The sequence below is a fragment of the Sminthopsis crassicaudata genome, chromosome 1, assembly GCF_048593235.1.
Source record: "Sminthopsis crassicaudata isolate SCR6 chromosome 1, ASM4859323v1, whole genome shotgun sequence".
Classification (NCBI taxonomy): Eukaryota; Metazoa; Chordata; class Mammalia; order Dasyuromorphia; family Dasyuridae; genus Sminthopsis; species Sminthopsis crassicaudata.
In genome coordinates this window covers 51,725,965-51,741,718 of record NC_133617.1, presented here as the reverse complement: position 1 = coordinate 51,741,718, position 15,754 = coordinate 51,725,965, and the positions used below count along the sequence as shown (strand labels likewise).

General features: G+C 49.0%; 2 protein-coding genes across 5 annotated transcripts; both read right to left on the bottom strand.

Moving 5' to 3' along the window:
* Positions 1-2,000: 2,000 nt before the first annotated feature.
* On the bottom strand, positions 2,001-4,328 carry UBA52 (ubiquitin A-52 residue ribosomal protein fusion product 1). 2 transcript variants are annotated; one of them, XM_074303454.1, is made up of 5 exons: positions 4,217-4,328; positions 3,127-3,248; positions 2,928-3,014; positions 2,321-2,423; positions 2,001-2,232 (listed from the first exon to the last, which is right to left on the bottom strand). In XM_074303454.1, exons 2-5 carry the CDS (start codon positions 3,227-3,229, stop codon positions 2,139-2,141), a joined length of 387 nt encoding a protein of 128 aa, XP_074159555.1. In that variant the 5' UTR covers positions 3,230-3,248; positions 4,217-4,328; the 3' UTR covers positions 2,001-2,138. The 2 variants fall into 2 exon arrangements, with proteins under 2 accessions (XP_074159555.1, XP_074159564.1); XM_074303463.1 differs by having other exon boundaries at positions 4,161-4,301.
* A 3,519-nt stretch (positions 4,329-7,847) lies between these two features.
* On the bottom strand, positions 7,848-15,533 carry KXD1 (KxDL motif containing 1). 3 transcript variants are annotated; one of them, XM_074303436.1, is made up of 6 exons: positions 15,403-15,533; positions 14,453-14,568; positions 10,669-10,821; positions 10,434-10,480; positions 8,908-9,117; positions 7,848-8,136 (listed from the first exon to the last, which is right to left on the bottom strand). In XM_074303436.1, exons 2-6 carry the CDS (start codon positions 14,551-14,553, stop codon positions 8,126-8,128), a joined length of 522 nt encoding a protein of 173 aa, XP_074159537.1. In that variant the 5' UTR covers positions 14,554-14,568; positions 15,403-15,533; the 3' UTR covers positions 7,848-8,125. The 3 variants fall into 3 exon arrangements, with proteins under 3 accessions (XP_074159537.1, XP_074159525.1, XP_074159530.1); XM_074303424.1 differs by lacking the exon at positions 7,848-8,136 and having other exon boundaries at positions 8,725-9,117; XM_074303429.1 differs by lacking the exon at positions 7,848-8,136 and having other exon boundaries at positions 8,725-9,117; positions 15,173-15,456.
* Positions 15,534-15,754: the final 221 nt, after the last annotated feature.

The following is a 15,754-nucleotide window of genomic DNA, read 5'->3' as shown; positions in this document are numbered from 1 at the left end:
TGTTTCAGCTCTTACCTAGAGGAAAACAGTGGAAGACAAGGTAGAGCTCTGTAGTTGGAAATGAGAAACCAGGTTTTATTTCCTTGACAATGTATGAACAAGCTACTTTTTCCATTTTGAAAATCCAAATTATCCTATTTTTGTCTCCTTCACAGGAGATTACATCAAATAAATTATATTAATCACCTACTATATACCAGACACGGTGCCGTGCTGCTACATACTGTGGATACAAATAAAGGCGAGGTCCCTGTCATCAAGAAACTTACATTTTAGTGGGGGCAACATATAAATGGGTATTATCTCCAGACTAAAGTGAATAAAATGTAGGATGGGATAGTTGAATAAATAAGAATCGACTTGGGAATTGCGATACCTGGCTTCAAATTCTGGTTTTAGTACTTAGTAGCTTTTTGACTGGAGGTACTTTTATAAACTCATCTGCTCAGATCCTTACACAGTATGATGATTAGTGAAAGCTGAGTAACTTGAACCTGCAGAATCTGAACCTGGTTCTTTCTAACCTCAAATCCAGCCCTTTATTCATTAGGCCAATGGTGTCAAACTCAAAAGGGGGACCACAAACAGTACAAAAAGTGAATAATCACATACTCAGAAAACCATCTCCAGGAACATGGTCCTTATTGCATTCTTATTTTTATCAAATATTCCTCCATCACCTTCACCTGGCTTCATCCAGCACTGGGGAAGTAGCACTGGGCTACTTATCTGACACACCAGGCCACGCCACCCCTCTGTAGGAGGTAATGGTGGCACTACTAATTCTACAAGCCCACCGAGACCAACAGACTCCCTAAAGATCTTGGCACCAAAGGGCTGTGCACATGTCCCCCAGCTCTGAGTGGGTCAGGTCAGTGGAGCTAAAAAGGATTCTCAAGGTCCTGTCCAGCGCATTCGTGTCACAGAGGCAGCAGACTGGGGAGCTGCTTGCCCCATCCCTTCAATGTGCCCACTGTATTTCTTCAGTGTCACTCAGGTTCCAGGTCTGTCACTTAACATGGGATAGACACCAGATCTCAGCCTGACACTTTTGACATTGAGAACCTGGGTCCCCAAAAGGTTCAGCTGGAAGACACACCCCCCTCCCCACAACCTATCCAGTGTCCCAGAAGAGAGCTGCCTGGAGAACAGAACACTCCTGATGCCTCCTTAGTTGGAAGGCACTAAATTGGCCTTTTCATTTTCTGAGGAATAAAGCTGCTCCCAAGGGCATGGATCCTTTCAGGGGATAACTTCTCCCCATCAATGGCATCTTTAAAGTGGGATTCAACAAAGACCACTTATATAAATCTCAGGGACTCCAAGGGTGGGCCTGATATCCAAGCAGCATTTATAAACAAGCACTCTTTATTTCTGTGTGCTAGGCGCTGTCACAGCTTATTCTATCTAATGCAGGGTTTGTTTTCAAGCTTTATAGCCAAGTCTTCTGAGGTTTGGGGAGATCAGAGCACACTAGCCATATGTTGACAGCGTGGCCATCCAAACCAATCCCATCCAAGAGGAATCCTAGTATCTCCAGCTTATTAGCTAAAGCTCAAGATAGGCATTCAATCTACCAAAAAGGGTGGAAGGGTTAGACTAGGTTGTCTCCAATGACATAACCACCAGGCCACATACAGGCCAGGCCTCCAAGGGGTGACTACTTTAAAGAGTCCAATTCCATTTTTGAGTGAAGGAAACGATTTGGCCAAAGATACCAAGGGAATCAATGATGGCACACCTGAGATTGTCATTAACTCACAGATTGCCGGTTCTCTTCTTCACAAGCTGTATTCCCTTTTACAAAGTAACTCTTCCAGGTCAAACTGTGAAGTCCATCAGAGCCAGACTGCAAGAGCTCTCCTAGCCACTGGGCTGTCTCCGTCTCTTTCCCAGGCACCCTCCCCAACAGCACCTTCCCACCCTTCCTCCCAGAAGCCCCCCCCCCCCTGCCAAACGCTCCCACAAATATATAGAATGAGTTACACAGACACCAGAGCTACTGCTTCTCAACTAAAAGGGGATTTTATTGATATCACAGCCCCATTAAACCCAGGAATAAGGCCTTGTTACAACAGACTACTCAAGTGCACTTCAGTCAGGGGAACCAAACCAAAACTGGGTCCCCAGGCTGGTCTTTATTTGACCTTCTTCTTGGGGCGCAGATTATTGGTGTGGCCGCACTTCTTTTTACGGCAGTTTACAGCGCGGGGGTGCAGGCGGGCGTAACACCTGCAACAAGGAGAAGGTGGTTACACCAAGGGGTCCTCACACAGGAAGTGGGACTATCCCTCCCAAGCCCCGCCAGGCCCCAGCATACTTGCGGCAGATCATCTTGTCACAGTTGTACTTCTGGGCCAGCTGGCGAAGGGAAGGCTCAATGATACCCCCTCGAAGACGCAGCACCAAGTGCAGAGTGGACTCTGAGGACAAAAAGAAATAAATGGTCTAAGTATCAATGATGGACATAGGGTGGGAAAAATGGATCAATCCAATGGGGGGGACAGGAAGGGAGAAACATGTGCAAATAATTGTAGTCTATATCAGGAGATGGGCTCTTGAGAGAATCCATGGTCCAGGAGCACAGAACTAGGCTGAGCCTGGGCCTGGACTCAGGAAGACCCAAGTTGGGCCTCAGACACTCACTAGTTTTGAGACTCCAAGTAAGTGACTACATCTGCCTGCCTCAGGCTGTTCAACAGTAAATCAAGGATAATAGAACTCCCTCCCACCCTCATCAGGGCCACTGTGAGGAGCAAATGAATGTACTTTACACATAGTACACATTTAATGTTTCCTTCCTTCCATATATTTAAGGAAAAAAGGATAAGAGAATTCTGTATATTTGAGAGGGACCTCCCCTGCCCACGATAATAATGCTCAATCTTAAGTGTTAGTGGCTCCATGCTGCAAAGACATAGCACAACCTTTCTGGATGTTGTAGTCGGAGAGAGTCCGGCCATCTTCTAGCTGTTTTCCAGCAAAAATCAGACGTTGTTGATCTGGCGGGATACCTAGGATTGACAGCAAAAGCATGCTGAGTAAAATGGACTGGATAGTTTAGCTCAAACTAGAGCAAATCCATTTCAAATGGCCTATAATGAGTACAACAGACAGCCAGCTCACCTTCCTTGTCCTGGATTTTGGCTTTGACATTCTCGATAGTATCACTGGGTTCGACCTCAAGAGTGATGGTCTTGCCCGTCAGGGTCTTCACAAAGATCTGCATCTCTGCAACGCTGCGCCCACTGGGGAAGAGTTTAGACAGGCCAGTGAGTGCCCCACAGCAGCTCCTTTATTCTCTGCCCTGCAATTCCAGCCCCCTCCCAAGTTTCCCCAGGGACCCTACCCCAGCCTCTCCTCACCTAACTCCAGCTCCAAGCCCATGGCCTAGGCCTGCCACCCGCCCACATTCCAGCTTTTCCCCAGATGTTCCTCGCTCTCTCAGCGGGGCCCTGACCAGGCCGTTTGTTTACAGAAGTTTAAGGAAACAAACAATGCTACAGTGGACACTTAATCTGGAGTCAGATGACTTCAATCTACATCTAGCTGAGGGGCCGTTTTTCTTGGCGTGTGAGTGAGGGACCGGACAAGGGTTAGACGCTACAACTGGGAAGTCTGTTCGTGCCCCCACCCCCCAGCTCGCCCCTCCCTTTCCCGGGGACACGGGAGGGATTCCCCGGTAGGGGCCCCCTGAGTCTGGTCATTCCAGCCTTGCTCCAATCCAGCCGGGATGCACAAGCCATCGTGTTACAGCCGGGGCCTTTCGCTCTGACCCTGGGCCCAGCGTCTCCTTCCCGCATTCTACCAGTGGTTCTGGAAGTGCACCAGTGGCCCGTCCGTCGCGGCGGCGGGAGTCCAAGCGCGCCAGGAGAGGCTCAGGCCCGAGCGCCGAGGGGGCCGCCCGGGCAGGAAGTGATCTCCTCGTCACCGGAGGCTCCGAGTGGCCAGATGAGCTCCACAGGAAGACACCCGGGCCACGGCTGTCGCAGCGCGCCTCCCCTGCCTCCGGGCGCAGACTCGGCGCCGCCGGGCCGCCCTCAGTCCCACCAGGCCCGGCGAGGCCTGGGCCTCCCCACCCGGGACCTGCCCCTGCGCTTTTTGGACACGACCCAACTTCCCCGCGTCGCACGCCCTAATCCCGGGCCTGGTTCCTAGACCTGGCTTCGTGCTCCTGGCCCCGCTGCCGACCCCGATCCCGGTTAGCAACACGCACCCGCTCGGCCGCCTCGCTGAAGAGAAAGAGGCCACCGGAAGCGGAAACGGCTCCTTCGCTGCCTTTCCACGCCTGCGCACTCAAGCCCCACCCCACGGCAGGGAGCTGCGCGTCACAATCCTGCCAGGCCCCGCCTCCTAGGCCTCATTTCCGCTCCCACCGAGGCCATCTTTGAAGAGGGCGAGAGACGTCAGCCGATGTCCTGGCGGAGAACTTCCGGCCTATTGAGCTTCGGGAACTTGGGCTGAGCCTCCTAAAGCAGCGTGAGGTCATAGGATGTTAGATTTTAAAACCGGACGAAGCCTTAGGATCCCCTGCAGATAAGAAAACTGAGGCCCAGGGACTGCATGACTTGCCCTAGACTCCGGTATTGATTCAAGCCCAAGTCCGGCGCTCTATCACAGCACACTTCTAATGAAGAGGCCGTTTGCTCCGACTTTTTACAGACCGAGGCCCACGGAGTCAGACTCGAGCGGAGTCATGGCCCCAGAATTCGGACCCGGCCCCTCTGAATGCCAGTGTAAATGACCAGCGCGAGCTTCCGACTCCGGAACCCTTTTTCTTAGAGGGGGAGCCCCTGGGGAGGCTTCTTGTGAGGGAGTGTGAACAAGCATTTAGTTAAGCTACCCGCAGGCACCGAGAACCCCTCCGGGAATACCGAGCAAAAGTGAACGTTAGGCCTGCCCTCCCTCAGCTCTCAGTCTCATCAGGAGGAGAGAAGGCAGAAACTGACGAGACCGCTGCGAAATCGGCGTGCTAGTGTTATGGGAGGAGCCGGAGCTGGCTAGTCCGTCACTTTTCAGAATGAGCCTTTACATCTAAGAAAACAAATACTAGTACGGCTCGTTTTGTTGACTGATGGAGAACGGCACGCATACTCTGGAGAGCTGATTGTTAAAGTGGAGAACTGCATGTATTCTCTGGAGAGCTGATTGTTAAACAGTTTATAGCATATCCTTGGAGGGGAAGCACTAGCAAGTGGGGAGCATCAAGTGTAGAAGGAATTCATGCTTAGTTTAAACCTTGAAAGAAAGCTAGAGACTGCAACCCGGTATGAGCAAGACCTGCAAGGGATGGTAGGGGTGGGGGAGGAGACGGCAGTAGCAGTACAAAAACAGGGAGAGGGAAATGGACTACTCTCCGGCCAATTCGTCAGCAAGTAAGTTCTTACCAAGTTAACCAATGTTGTACTACTAAGTCCTAAGGGGAAAAGATGTGATACAAAGCAAGAAGAATTATGATATTTAAATAATTGCATATATGCAAATCAAATCAATAAGTTGTAGTAGGCATTATCCTATCCAAGATATAGATGAAAACTTTTCCCATTGAAAAACTTTTTAAAATTTGTTTATTTTGAGGTTCTCTTCTCCCTCCCACCTTTATTTCCTCCCTCCCCATTGATAAAGAAAAACAAAGCCTCCATTATAAACATATACCATCCAGCAAAACAAATCCCTACATTGGTCATTTCCCCCAAAATGTCCCAATATGCATTCGCTGAGTCCTTCACCTCTTATCAGAAGGGGGGTAGTTTCTCACATCGTGCATCCTCTGAGGTAGATTATTGAGTTAGAGTTCTTGTCTTTACGATTTTATGGTTTAAATTGTTCTGATGAAAAATTTAGAGAGGGAAAGGTGGAAGGAGGAAAAGCATCGTGCATTATGTGGGATTTATGAGACCAGTAAGTGGCCAGTTTGCCAATAATGAGATAGGAAAGGGGGAACCTCGTTTTGTCAGTGCAAAGATAGTCCCATGAGGCGCAGTGTTCCCTGTAAATGAATTTACAGGCCTGAAAACCTAGATTGATTAAAAAGGTTTATTGTAGAAATTTGGAAGTAAAGTCAAAGGTAGAAAGAGGCCAGAGCCAAAGGTGGTTTCTGGGTGGGCAGGAACCCTTATATGGCCAGAAGTATACCATGTTTTGGGGGGAAGGGCTCTTGCAAAGAGAGCTCTAGCTTGGCTCTTTTATACCTAAAAAGGGCTGGTGGGTGGTGCCCCAAATTCTTGGCGGGTTTTTCAGATAAGAAAGTGTGGGGGGTTGGGGAAACCTGAGCAGATAGTGAGGGCTGAAAAACCCAAGCCAGCTCAGATCCAGTGGGGGCTGGGCCTGGATATTCAAAAGGGTGCTTTTTGACCAGGATTTATGGGTCAAAGGTCAGCCATGGGGGTTGGGAAATCAGAAAGGAAATCTTAAAGGGACCTCAACCCCCATCACCTATAGTAGTACCTATGAAGGAGAGCAATGTCGCAGGGACAGGAAAGATTCAAAAAGGACTTCCCGAATAGAGGAATGAACAGGGCCCAATGCAAGACACGCATGCTGGTTAAATCCTAGTTTCCAAGGATGGCTGTCATGAAACAAGGTTTGGAGCCAGCAGGAACCATGGGCTTAAGAGTTTCACCATTCACCCACTAATCAGGGGAACTCATCCCCAGCTTACTAAACCTGCTCAGCCACAGTGAAGGCTCCAGCTAATATTCCTCGGGGAAGAGTGCAACCGTGGAGCAGGTGCCTTCACTGGATACACAGGTTGGATTTAACATGGTCTCCCAGCTCAATAACCTTTGCCTAAGATAAGGAGGAAGCAATCCTATTGAGTCTGTCCTTACACCCTGAACTGTGACTTAGAATTCTCCCATTCTGAGCCTGTTTTTCCCCACCTGTAAAATGAGTTAGGGTTGGACGAGACCCATTCCGGCACTCAGATTGATTAATGACTCCCAATCTTTCTTCCTCCATTCTCTCTTGCATAGCTCTCACCTCCCCAAACCCTGCTGTGACCGTGTCCCTCCCCTGCTCACAACATAATCACCAGTGGATCGGGTGGGCATCCAGACCCTGGAACACCTTCCCTCATTACCCATTCTTCCCGGACTCCCAGCTCTGCCCCTTCAAGGTTCACCTAAGCTGCACTTCCAAGAGGCCTCCAGTACACCCCTGTGCAAGGATCCCATTCATCTTGTGTACAGAGCTTGGATTTGGTCATTCGTGAATGTGTTAACCTTCCCCACCTTCTCCCTGAGTGTAAGTTCTGAGACTGGGGACTGGCTTGTTTTAGGGACCAGCTCGTGTTAGGGACCGTTGGCAGTGTCTGCATCCCAGCTGTGCGAGCCTGGCCAAGTCACTGCCCCTTGGGGCTCCAGGCTCCCAAGTTCCAGAAGAGGTAGAGAGATGCTCCCTCAAGAGCACCTGCAGCTGGCGAAATCCCAGGCCCCAGATCCTCTTCCTTCTCCCAACAGCACCAGCAATTAATCCATCCCCTGGCCTCAGCTTACCTGTCCAGCCCAATCTCCCACAATATCAGGAAAAGGCCTCTCAAAGGCACAACAATGCACCGGCTGGATCACCGGCCTCCTTCCTGCCCATACCCACCCACCCCAGCTTAGCCCTTGGCGCCTCAGGCAGACCACACCAGGCAGCAACTGGGACTAAACAGGGAAGCTGTACCTTCCACTTAACAACTCTCAGGCTTGGGAGGCCCTCCTCTGGCCTTCCATCCAGCTGATGCAGCTACTGCTCTCACTGTGGCTTCCTGCAGCCCAGGAACCGCTCCTTCCCCATCTCCCAACCCCCATCTGGTCCACTCTTCCCAGGCCCACATTGCAGGAAGGAGGCAGGATACACGGTTTTAGACTGACCCTCATAGCAACAGAGATATTTTATTTATTTCCCCCATAGTACGTGTAAACTTAGGGTACAAAAATAGTCAATTAACCTTTTATTTTCAAAGATGTCCCTACCCACTGGGCTGAGGGCCCTGAGGAGGGGAGTGGAGGAGGAGGCAGCGACTTGGGGGTACCTTCTCCTCTCTCAGTGGGGAAACAGGTGGTGGCTGGTCTCTCTCAAATACTGTCCGTGAAAATAAACTGCTTCCTCTGAATCTCCATCTCAAACATTAGTGGTTTCAAAAAAGCCCTAAGGGTGCCAACAGAAGAAAATACTTGATGCTTCCTCTGTGCTAAGTGTCCGCTGGGCCGGTGGGCATGGGCCGGTGAGCATACACCGAGGGGAGTTGGGGTAAAGCCAGGGAATGTGTAGTACATGCTTGTATGTATGTGTGTGTCTGTGTGTGATATGTGGGTTTGTGTGTGTGTGTGTGTAATGTGTATAATGTGTCTATGTATGTGTGTTTGGGGGGGTGTATGTGTCTCGGGGAGGAAGTTTCGTGTAAGCACAAACCTGGCCTGGCTCTGGGTTTTAGGGGGAACCACTTCCCCGACTCCTTGGGAATGAGTCTGAGCCGTGGCCAGAGAGAGCCAGAGGACAAGGCAGTGAGCCTCCCTCCTCATAGAGCTCAGAACAAACCTTTGGAACCCCAAGAAGTACAGCCCCAGAAAAGCCAGGCGTGGCTTTATAATGTGCAGAAACACTAGAAGCTGGGGTTGGGAGCCAGGGAGGAAAAGGATTTGGCAAGAAAGACATCAGCAGTAAAGCCTTAGCTAGAAAAGCTGGAGAAACCCAGAGCAGCCATCCCTCAAGGGCAGGGCCACCCCCTACCTCTGGCTTCGAGCCAGGGCCAGAGCAGAATCCTTTCTGGAGCGGTTTCCCCCAGATCTGCGACCAGCCAGGACCACATTTCCAGGACGCTGGAAGGCACCGTTTGGCACCCTGACTCCTTGGGACCTGGGGCGGAGGGGAAGCCCTCCTATTCCTGGGCTCCCTCACCACCACCATCATCGTCATCACCTGTCAGGCTTTCTCCATTCAGAGCTGGGGAATCCAGCCGACCCTGGGATAAATCTTCAAAATCAGGGCTCAGGACAGGGGAGATGATGTCTGGGCTCGTGTCACAAGACCCTGTACTCTGCTCTGAGGTAGCAATGGTGGTAGCTGAGCTGGCCAGAACGGGGTCCACATCATCATCTTCCTCCTCCAGGATGGGAGACTCATGGATATCTGTTGAGGGGAGAGGCATCAAGACAAGGAAGTTGCAGAGAGCTTTGAACCCATTCCTCCTGGAAGAACTGGAAGGGGGGGGGGCACAGGAAAATAGCCAAGGCTGAGGTGACCCAGGGGCTCCTGGCTGAGGTCCCTTTCCTAAAGCAGGACAGAAGGCCCAGGCTCCACTACAGAAGCTGTTAGGATTCTTACAAGATGCTAAGTCACTGGAATGAATAGAGGCAATTGATTTGATCCTACAAGGAGATATTATGGGCCAGAACTTGAAACAAGGTACTGAGTGGAACTGAGGAAAAATGATCAAATCTAATTTAACATTGATTTAATCCTACAATAAATAATGGTTTCCTAGTGATGAAATGATTGGTGTATACTCAGTGTGCACTATATAAGCAAGAAACTCTGGGGGCCAAGCACACAGAAGCCCACAATTCCACTCTCAGAGGCAGAATCTGATTCATTCCCATGTCTACCTTTGTGCTGGCTGGAGACATCGGGAGGATGAGAGACTGAAGCTGGCTGGAGACATTCTGACAAGAGCTCATTGGGGAACCAAGGAGAGAGAGATAGGCCTCTATTAAAGCTAGCCGGACCCCAGGAAAAGATTCAAGACTTTGAAGGACACAATATAGGATCTGGACTTTAACTTCTGGCTGCATTTTGGGATTATTGAACTGAACTGAAACTAAGGTTGCCTCCAGAAGCTCCCCAAGAAACCTGCTCCCAGAGAAGATTACAATTTAGAGAAAGAGAACATTAGATTTTGGCGCCCAACATGGGGTGCCAAAATGTGATGTTCTTTAAGTTCTTAACTTTGGCCCAGCCAGGAGGGAGATCTCAGAAGGTGCCCAAGGGGGGCCATCCAAGAGCACCCCCACATCTGCGCCTGCTCTGGGACCTCAGAAAGAATCAATCCAGGTCTAAGGTTGGGCCAGATGATAAAGTCATCCATCCATTCTACTGTTGGAAATGACCTTAGAGGGCCTCTCTCCCCATTTTACAGATAAGGACCCAAGTACAGAGTAAACTATGAGTAAGCTGGACTACAAAATACCAGAAATGGTAGAGCCACAGAATTTCAGAACAGAGAGGAAATTTAGAACATGGAATACTAGATTAGGGAGGGCTCAGAGAAGAGAATATCAGAGCTGAGAAGGCCCTTAGAACAGAGAAGGTCAGAGCTGGGAGGGTCCTTAGAAAAGAGAAGGTCAGAGCTAGGAGGGTCCTTAGAAGCAATCTGGTTTCTGGTCAGGATTGGGGGCCAGAACCGAGATCATAAAAGGTCAGAGTTGGTGAAGCCTTAAGACACTTACGACTAAAAGCATCTGGGTATTGCTTTGACAACTTCGTTTTCAGAGTTCTACAAGGAAAAAGAGGAAAAAAAGCAACAATTTAATTTTCCATCAAAGACACTCCAGCAACCCTGGGAGAACAGTCTTGGTGGCCTCCTACTTGTCCTGCCTCCACCCTAACAGGCTCCTCGGGGTCCTGACTGGGAGGTGAGGCTCCCAGGTGGGAAGGCAGGAGGCAGAGTTGAGGTAAACCAACCTGAGCCTGCGGAAGATGCTGTCCAAGTCCTTCTTCATTTCCATCAGCGTCCTGGTGTGGTGTGTGAAACGCTCACTCATCTGCTGCATGCGGACGTTGGAAAGGTTGTTAAAGTTCAAGAGCATTTCATTGGTTTTCTCAAATCGGTCCAGCCTGGAGGTAGGAAGACCAGGGAAGAAGGGAACCAGATTAGCAGGCCCTGGGTCAATGGAGCAGCATGGATATCCACAGGCAGAAGGGGTCTGGTTCTTGGAATCAGAAAGCTCCCCTTCCCATCCTACCTGGAATATTTATTTGCTTTAGGACTCAAAGCAAGTCCCTCAAACAAGTCCCTCTGAGCCTCAGTTCCCTCATCCTCAAAATGGGCAACTATTTACATGACCCACCATCCAGAATTATTGTAAGAATCAAATGAGAGAAATAAAATTTTTGAAGCACTATATAATACTAGATAATATTAATGTTGCTATTACAGCTATTATTGTTGTTATTACATACACAAGACATAACCTACCTTTCACTCCAGATTGTACACATTTTGTTTTTATTGCCTAAGAGGGACTATTCCCCAGAATGTGTAAGGCTTAGTTGTATTGGAGCCAAACCATTAGAAACTGTTGGTTCGCTAAGTGGTTAAACTACTAGGCCAAGAGTTAGAAGATAGGAAGATTCTAAACTCCTAACCCAGCTTCAAACATTTACTAGGTATCTGGCCCCAAGCAAGCTATTGGCCTTTGTCTGCCTCAGTTTTCAAAATTGTAGCACAAAGATAATAATGGTACTTACTTCTCTACAATGTAAGGATTAATTGGGTTTAAGTGACTTGACCAGGGTCGAACAGCTATGAAGCTATGAAGTGTTAAGTGTCTGAGGTCAGATTTGAACTCAGGTCCTCCTGACTTCAAGAGATGGTGCTCTATCCATTGTGCCACCTGTCCCACCAATGAAATCTTATTTGTAAAATGTGATTACCTTCCTGTAAAGCCCTTTACTTAGCTGCTCACTCCTTTCCCTCCCAGATCTACAGGCTAAAATCCTAGCCATTCCTCCCAGATAATGTCACACCCTGTCCCTTTTCTCTACTACCTACTCCCAATCAAAATAATAATATAAGCAGCTGACAAGTTTTACCAGATCTGAAGCTTACAAAACACTTCTTCATTTGGGCCTTCCAATAACTCTGTGAGGTAAGTCAGGCCCAATTTACAGGGAAGGAAACTGAGAGCTGAGAGAAGTGACCTTGATCTTTCCTAGAATCTCAAAGCACAGTTTACAATTCTTCTGGGCATATAATTATACTCTGCCTAACCTATGGGAGACTGATCTAGGTCTTTTCTCCCCTACTAACAGGAGATTAATTTCTACTTTTATCATTTCTGGATTTGTGGTTGTTTTTGGCAAGGCAGTTGGGGTGAAGGTGCCCACAGTCACACATCTACTAAGTGTTAAGTGCCTGAGACCAGATTTGAATTCAGGTCCTTCTGACTTCAGGATGGGCGCTCTATCCACTGTACCATCAAGCAGCCCTCTGACCCATACTTTTACTCCCTAAATCGGGGTCACTTACTGTGAGCTCCCCCTTCCTCATCTCACGCTTCCTCTATCCTCGGCATACTCCCTCCAACCCATCCCTTCCTCTCTCCAGCAGGAGGCCACCTCCATCATCCTCATTCTTTCTCTCATCTTCAGCCTCTGGCTATTGGTCCCATCCTTTCTGCTTACAAACAGATCCACGTCTTCTCCATCCAGCACAATCATCAACATCAGTCATTTAGCATTTTAAAGTTTATAAATTGTTTTACAAAAGTATCTCATTTGATCCTCATAATAGTTCTTAGGAAGGCGCTACCATTAGCCCCATTTTACAGGTGAGGAAACTGAGACAAAGAAGTTAAGTGACTTGCCCAGTAAGTACTAGAAAAGTATCAGAACCAAGGGTCTTCCTGAATTCAAGGCGCACATCTTCCTTAAAGAACACTTGCCAGGGAGCAGCTAGTGGTTCAGTGGAGTCAGGAAGAGTTCAAATCTGTCCTCAGACACAAGCTGTGTGACTCTGGGCAAGTCACTTAACCCTGATTGCTCCCCCCCCCAAAAAAGACCCTAATGTTCTCTTTTCCCCTTTTTCCAGTCAAATTCTTTAAAAAAGTTGTAGATGCTCATTGCCTCCATCTTCCCTCAATCATTCTTCCCACTTTATAACCTAACTTCCAATCTCAACACTCAATTAAAAGTGATTCCTGTAGTGTTAATAATGAAAACGGTTGCCCAATAGAATGCCCTTCTCTCCATCCTCATCCTTCCAGACCTCCTTGAAGCATATGCATTGCTGACCACTCTCTCTCTTCCTGGACATCGTCTCCCTTTTTGGGTTTTTTAGATGCTCCTTTCCTCCGATTCACCTAATCTGCCATTGCTCAATCTCCCCATCTCATCCCTCTTCTCTTTTCTCTCTATACTTGACCTCATCAACTCCAAATTGATGCATCCAATAAACATCTCTATGCAGAAGGCCTAGCCTGACCATCCAAACTTAGTCTCACTCCTAAACTCCACCAGGCTAAGGAGCATTTCCAACCAGATAATCTGTTTATATTTCAAACACAATGCATCTAAAATAGAAATCTTATCTCCTGTCCCCACCAACTTACCCTTTTCTAAATTACCCAATTACTACTCACAAGGACCCATCATTCTTCCCGTCACCTAGGTACCCAATCTCAGTGAATTTTGAAGGTAAAGAAACAGTGGAAAAGTCAAAGGTGCCCCAACTTTAGAGTTATCTATGACTTTTCCACTGTTACTACCTTCAATTAGCAAATCTTATTATTTCTACCACCATATCAAGTGGGTCTGAAATAAGCCCCTTCTCTCCACTTATACTGTTATCCTTCAAGTTCAGGCCTTCATCAACTCTCACTTGTGATCTCCCAGTCTGATGTCCATAGATTCTTAACTTTGTCTTAGCATAATTATTTGGTGAAGCTATGGACTCCTTTTCAAAATATTTGTTGCTTACATACATTATTGAAATAAATGGTAAATTTCAGCTAAGAATTAGTGAAAACAAAAATGTTAATTTTTTTGTACCCAAGTTCATGGATCCCCTGCAATCTATCTATAATAATGTGAAGAATTTATTTGACTATATACATTTGTGATGAGTTTTAATTTTTCTTGTTTTTTCAATGGGGAAGGAAAAGATGGTAAAAAGGAGAAAATTCAGAGTAGAAAATAAAACCAAATTGAATTTAAAAAAAAGTATTGACTACTATTAATAGTAGACCCTATTATGTTATATAATATTATATATTATAAAAGTACTTTACTCAATAATCTTCATTGCTCCCTATTGTTATTGTTGTTCAGTTGTGTTTGATTCTTTGTGACCCCAATTATAACAATATATGTAAATGTTGTTTTCCTCATGAGCATGTTAAGTTCCTTGAGAGCAGGAACTACTTTTTCTTACTTTTCTTTGTATTTCTAGTGTCTGGCAAACAGCAGGTGGGGAAAAGGGGAGAAAAGGGAATAAGCATTTACATGGCATCTACAATGGGCCAGCACTGGGCTAAGTGCTTCTTAACAGATATTATCTCATTTGATTCTAACAACAACTTCCTGTAGAAGTTAAGGAAACTCAGTAGAACAGAGAGTAAGTGATTTGCCCAGAATCAAACCGTGTCTGAGGCTGGATTTGAACACAGATCTTTAGGTGCTTATTAGATGCTTTGGGTGGATGGATGGAGGCATGGAAGGACCAAAATGAATGGATGATTGGACTCACATGTTCTTCTGGGCCTGAATAATGGCATTTACATCCTCTGAATTCACCATGCTGAGAATGCGATTGCAGAACACCCCGGAGGCAGAATTGGGGGACTCCATCTCCTCCTCCGCGGCCTACAGACCAGCCAAAAGCAGGGGTTACTAAGTCCGGCAGGGCGCACCTGCGTGCTCCCTCACTCTTTTCTCAGGTTTTCTACCTGGAAAGGTCTAGACTAGACTTCTGGGATTCCGGGGCTTCCCACAGGCTGAGGCCCTGACAGGACCGGCAGGTCCGGTCCCCCAGCAGGAAGGCTGCCACAGGGGACTCTGAGCAAGGTCCTGGTGACTATCTGGAAATCCCAGAACTCTCCAGAAAACTTCCTTAGGGATTAGTTTTCTCCTCTCTAAAAGAGGAGGATGGGCTGGGAGTTGGTGCTCAAGGTGGAGGACCTCCTGGACCCTCCTCGTTCCAGAGATGCTGTCTCCCAAGGACACTGACTTTTCCAGTCCCTTCCAGCTCTGCCGTTCCTGGGCAAAGCTCCCTCCCGCTCGGGCGCAGCTCTGAGAACGCTCGGGCCACAGCCCGGAAGGTTCTCTTTCGGTTAGGGGCCTCCTGCCGGCCGCCCCGCGGACGGCCCCTCCCCGCAGACATCCCCGCTCTGTCTCCCGAGGTGGTCCGGCCTCCACACCAAGCCCGCGTTAGAACTCGGGGACTCCGCGGAACCCCTCGGATCCTCACCGGACCAAGCACTTCCTACAGTCGGGGTTCTGGGTGCTGCCCCGGATAGGCTCGGCGGGGAAAGGGCCGGGGCCGGGAACCGCCGCCAGATGTGTCGCGACAGAGGTGCACAGCTGGCCGCCCCACCCCCCGCGGGGCCCAGGGGGGCAGCGAGCAGGGGCCCCCCCGGACTGCCTCCTGGTCCCCCCAACTCCATCGCCCACTCCACGCCCACCACCCCCGGACTCAGCTGCAAAGGCGGCGGCGGCGGCGGCGGCGGCGGCGCTGGCGGCACCTGCACATCTGGGAGCCTCGCACTTCCGGGATGGCGCTATCGCGCAGTAGCCTCTGCGCGGCTCCGACTCACGTCACAACCAGGGAGTTGGGCCCGCCGAGGGGCGGGGCCGAAGGGGCGCTTAACGGAGAAATCGGGGCGGAGACAATGAGACGGGGCCTGTGGGAGGAGCTAGGGGAGGGGTCCAGTCAGAGGGGAGGCGGGGCCGGGCAGGGAAGACCAATAAAAAGCTGGTGGGGGAGGAGCCAGAATAGGAGGAGCGCGAAGAGGCGGCAGGGGCGGAGCCAGAGCTAGGGGAAAGGAATGAA

Bases quoted from the DNA above. Each gene is read 5' to 3' on its own strand.
- UBA52 (XM_074303454.1), bottom strand. From the start codon at position 3,229: ATGCAGATCTTTGTGAAGACCCTGACGGGCAAGACCATCACTCTTGAG. The intron at 2,424-2,927 runs GTTGTGCTATGT...TTTTGTCCTCAG, and splicing joins CGACTACAACATCCAGAAAG to AGTCCACTCTGCACTTGGTG. The intron at 2,233-2,320 runs GTATGCTGGGGC...TCCTTGTTGCAG, and splicing joins GACAAGATGATCTGCCGCAA to GTGTTACGCCCGCCTGCACC.
- KXD1 (XM_074303424.1), bottom strand. From the start codon at position 14,553: ATGGAGTCCCCCAATTCTGCCTCCGGGGTGTTCTGCAATCGCATTCTC. The intron at 10,822-14,452 runs GTGAGTCCAATC...TCCTACCTCCAG, and splicing joins ATTCAGGCCCAGAAGAACAT to GCTGGACCGATTTGAGAAAA. The intron at 10,481-10,668 runs GTTGGTTTACCT...TTTTCCTTGTAG, and splicing joins AGCATCTTCCGCAGGCTCAG to AACTCTGAAAACGAAGTTGT.